The 4986-nt window shown below is 39.1% G+C and overlaps 1 protein-coding gene across 2 annotated transcripts in view; it reads left to right on the forward strand.

Moving 5' to 3' along the window:
- The first annotated feature begins 306 nt into the window (after positions 1–306).
- eif2b1 (eukaryotic translation initiation factor 2B, subunit 1 alpha) overlaps positions 307–4986 on the forward strand; it is a 5966-nt gene continuing 1286 nt past the window's right edge. For both annotated transcript variants that reach the window (XM_007570860.2, XM_007570862.2), the window contains exons 1-6: positions 307–319; positions 407–508; positions 1339–1475; positions 2953–3069; positions 3151–3263; positions 3346–3414. In XM_007570860.2, coding sequence (XP_007570922.1) covers positions 307–319; positions 407–508; positions 1339–1475; positions 2953–3069; positions 3151–3263; positions 3346–3414 — 551 coding nt within the window. The remainder of the gene's footprint in view (positions 320–406; positions 509–1338; positions 1476–2952; positions 3070–3150; positions 3264–3345; positions 3415–4986) is intronic.

The following is a 4986-nucleotide window of genomic DNA, read 5'->3' on the forward strand; positions in this document are numbered from 1 at the left end:
AACAGGCAGAACTTTGCATGAGCTAACAGTGTGTAATTCAGCAGAAAGCGACTGGCACGTATTTCTAGACAAAATTTGGCCATTTTTAACTATTGCTGATATTATTAAACGCTTAAAATATATACATTCAAAACATTTATAGGTAATTTGAATCAGTAACGTCGCGGTGGGTTTGGTTTTGGCAGGTGTCAGACATCTGCGAACTGACTGCTCCTGTAAAACAATATCTAATTATAACAATAGTGATAAAAGTTTCGGAGTTTGTTTTGATCTTAAAGAGTTTTTGGCTCCATTTAGGATTTGAAAATGAATGAAGAAGGTGAGTTTCTCCTGGAGTTCCGTCCCCTGCTCCGTGTGATTCTCGGTGATGCTGAATCTGTCTGTCCGTTTTGTGGTCTCTGGTCAGAACTGGTGGAGTACTTCAGGGCTCAGATGAGGAAAGACCCGGACATGGCCTCTGCCGTGGCAGCCATCCGCACCCTGCTAGAGTTCCTCAAGAGAGACAAAGGTGGGTTTTTCAGATGATCACTGGAAAAGTACATTTAATAGTCACTTTACAAACCAAAGGAAAGAGGGTTTGCTCTCTGGTTTGGTTTATTGTTTTGTTTGTATTTCCTTTTAATTCATGTAAAGCACTTTGAATTGCATTGTCGCTGAAAATGTGCTATAGAAATAAAATTACCTTACCTTATGTAATCATAAAAAACTTAATGAAATCAACATCTTCAGGTTAGTTTGTCAGTCAGTTTGTTTCACTTTAACAACAGTGATTATTATTTTAATGGGGAACTATTGTGCAAAATTCACTCTTTGCATGTTTTTATACTTCCATTTTAGGTTTCTAAAAAACAAGTTAAGTTCTTAAAAAATCCACCCAGCTGTTTTCTGGCAGTAAGTTAATGTATTTTGATGTCTGGAAAATGAGCTGTTCCAAAAACCTTCAGATAATGAAGTCATAATCTGAGGATACTGCAATGTTATCTAGCAACCCCAGCAATTTTAGCTTCTCTTGGCTTAAAGTCTGTTAAAGAAGATATTAAGCACCCTTTGTTAACCATTTATTAATCCCCCCAAAATAATGAACAGATTACTAGACAGTATTTTTTTTTTTTAGCTGCAGATGCAACCTTTGGTACAAATGATCAAGCTTTCATGCTAAGTTATTGCAATTTATTATTTTTTTTACTTAAAACTTTTGACTTATATTGAATTGTTTTTTTGTGCGTATTTTGTTGTATTTCTGTCCGATTAATCAATGGTCAAAATCACAGTTAGCTGCAGCTCTAATCGTGATGTGAATGTGTTTGGCTCAGTCTGAATGTCCGTCCGTCCGTCCAGGTGAAACCATCCTGGGTCTGAGAGAGAGCCTGACGTGGGCCACAGCCTGCCTGATGGGAGAGGACTCCTCTGTGGCCGTGTCCTCTGGAGGAGAGCTGTTCCTGCGCTTCATAAGCCTCACATCTCTGGAGCATCAGGTGACGCTTGTTTCACGGTTTTTTTTGCATCACCAACAAATCTGATCCACCTGCCACCAGATTGCTGTAGAAATAAATCCAAGTCAAAAATTTTACAGCGATGTAAATTGACTTGCTTGCCGATTTCTCTTGTTTTTGCTCTTAATGTTGATGCTCTTAATTAAGAGCATGAACTGAATTCAGTTTCCATAAAAGATAATCCCAGTTAATACAAACCTCAGTTTGAGAGTGATGATTTTACTCAAGGCATAAATATAACTAGGCAGTAACGTCGGCCATTAAGTGTCTGACAACTGACAGCGTGAAGCAGGTTTTTACGTCACTGTGGAGTCATTATGAGCTACGTTTTTGAGCATGCCCACTTAAGTATCTGAACTGGAAACAAATTCAGACTTTGATTAGGCCACTTCAAAACCTTTACATTAGTTGTGGGACTAAATTGAAATTTTTAATGGAATTAATTGCAGGATCTGTAATTAATCAGATTTTAATCTAAAACCATGTTTACAAAATAAGCAACACTTCAAATTCAAAACCCCACTTTGCTGCTAAATTATTAAATATATAGACATATGAGCTCAACAGAAATATTTATTGTTTTTAATCTATTATTTGGATTATTCAACCACTATACTGGTGCAAAGTGTTATTATACCCATTCAGCTGTCAGAATAATCATTTATGGAACTTCTTTGAAAAAAAAATCCTTCTTTAGAAAATGTTGGCTGTGGACGCTGATATTAGCGTTGGGGACGTCTGTGCTGCTGCTACGTGTTTAGCATTGAGATGCTATTTTAGGCTTGAGTAGCTTCACTGACATGCTAACTACTTTTAGCACATCAAGTGTTTTCCAGCGTCCAATCAGATCATTTTGAAGCAGAAATAACCCCCCAAGTGAGCCGGGAGAAGCAGCTGTTTCGTCCATCTCTGTTACTTGCGACTGTGCGTCAGATATATGGGCGTTCCAGAAACATGAAAAATATAAAGATTCCAGATAGAATATTTGTATGTTTAATATTTTTAAGACATTATAATCTATGTCATTAAATAATCCAAATTTATGAGTTAAAGTCCCAGACCAACTTCATGATTTTTTTTGTTTGATTTTTAGCCACTTGATCATGCTAGACTCTATGAATAACAGAAGGTTGTGACTACCTCCACCACGTCTGCTTATTTTTTCTAAAATACTGTTATTTTATCATCTGATCTAATTGGAGGACATCTTCCAAAAAGCTTTGCCTTTTACTCATCAAGATGTTTTATAGAAAATGTGAGATGGGTTTTGGGTTTTGGTCTTGCTAATTTCCAAGAAAGGTCATATTTGCCAGTTGCCATTTTCTTCCATATTGTTTTGGTGTGATTTTAAAAGGCCAATAATTCCTCATAAGGGTCACCACTGATCCATGTTTTTCTAAAATAAAAACTCTTAACCCAGATCAGTCTCTGCGCTCCGTAACGGCGTTTCTGTCTCCAGGATTTGTCTCGCTGTAAGAAGGTGATGGAGGAAAGAGGAGAACTATTTCTAGAGAAGATCTCCATGTCCAGGAACAAAGTCGCTAAGCTCTGTCACACCTTCATCAAAGACGGAGCTGTAAGTACCGGTCCGGTCTCGTCTCCTTGCTCTTTGCGCTCGCTTCACCTCGTGCCTTTTTCCCCCTGCAAATCTTCTCAGAAAATCCTGACTCACTCGTACTCCAGAGTGGTCCTGCGGGTGCTGGAGAAAGCTGCGGCGGAGAAAAAGCGCTTCTCTGTCTACGTTACCGAATCGCAGCCTGACGCCGCAGGGTGAGCGAGTGGAGTAGAGCGAGAACTAGTTTCTTTCTCAGAGGACACTAAATGATTTTGTGTTTTTCTCCTTTTGTTAAAGACGGCATATGGCAGAGGCCCTGAAGAAACTCAACGTTCCAGTAACAGTAGTGCTGGATGCAGCTGTAGGGTAGGCTACTCTGGGGCTCTGAGCTGGAGGGGGAAACACAAATGGTTTATTTAGTCATTCTTACATCTGTGGTTGAGGTTTTTTATTGGAAATATCCAAGTGGAAAATACATTTCTAAGATAAAATAAACTACTTCAGTTCCATTATGGAAAAAAAAAGAAAATAAAGCTGTTAAAAAAATCAGCAATTGTTGCTGGTCAGTTGAGTTGGTAACATTGTGGTGACGTCCAGATATGGGTAGGTCAGTCAGTCAGGACAGTGGCCGAGTTTCAGAACTTTGCAGAGAGATAAAATCGGTTTTCCAAGTAATTATCGGCCCTTTGGCCAAAAAGAAGAAAATCTGAGCCGATTTATTGATGCATCACTAGATAATAAACTTTGTTTCCGTATTTAATATTGAAGGTTCAGCAGTGTTGTAGATCGGTCTTGGTCTCGAGACCATTTTTTGATGGTCTCGGACTCGACCGCATTTGGTCTCGGTCTTGTCTCGGTCTCAGGCTCTGAGGACTCGGCATTTTATTTCAAGACCAGTCGAGACCGCAACTGTGAAAATATCACTAAACGTACAGCATACTGTCCAGTTTATTTGTTAACATTGTTGTTTTCAGTGGATGCAAAACGCACCACTTAAAATCCAAGCAATAACGTGACTTTCTGTTACTCCCTTCCCCACCTTTCACTCGCACACAGCACTCTGAGACATGCGCGGTTGTTTTCTCTGAGCGGCAGAAGATGTCTGTCTAATTGTCAGTAATAGAATAATGCTGCATAAATCATAAGAAATCCGATGGCCACAGCTAACTCAGCAGCGCTTTGCTTTCACAGACGGTGGGGACAATGTCTAACTTTTTTCGTCACTTAGAAAAGTAGCTCAAAGAAGTTAAGCTCCGTTAACGTGATGTTAGCTAAACTAGCTGTATAGAGACACATTTGTGATGAAAAAGTCACTCACTGTGCTGAATTATTGTGCGGAGATGTTGACTGAATTGTCGCATATATGGGACAACGCTATGTCCAAAAGTCTGCAATATAGTGATGTGACATTCAGGAACAGTCCGATTCTTTTTACTTATTAGATAGGACTGGAGTGTCACCGAGAGCCGTTGTTCTATCAGATTACCATACACTGTCAGAATAGCATACGTGCAGTGAGTACCATGCCTAGATGTGCATTAATAAGTCCAACCGCCAGAGGAGTTGTCAGTTCACCATACGCAAACAAGTTATGACGAAAATAAGTCATTAAATTGTTTTCAATGATAACTATATGGATATACATGTGTTGCCGTGGTTTCAAAGTGTATTTAAGGCAGGGTCTAGCTGCAGCTGCAGTCAACTACAACACATGCCCGTGTAAAACTCATTAACCAACTTAACTGCTAAGTCAGCATCCCATACAACTTTTAATAACAAAGTGTATGATGATCTACGTCATGATTTTATTCATAAATAAAATTACATGGTAATGACTTGTCTGACAGATATTGCCATGAGTTCATGCTAAGCGTATGACAATCTGACAGCCTATGCTGACCTGACAGAACACTCTTCTTTGTTCTTGTAATGGTCTGC

The sequence above is a fragment of the Poecilia formosa genome, unplaced genomic scaffold, assembly GCF_000485575.1.
Source record: "Poecilia formosa unplaced genomic scaffold, Poecilia_formosa-5.1.2 Scaffold269, whole genome shotgun sequence".
Lineage (NCBI taxonomy): Eukaryota > Metazoa > Chordata > Actinopteri > Cyprinodontiformes > Poeciliidae > Poecilia > Poecilia formosa.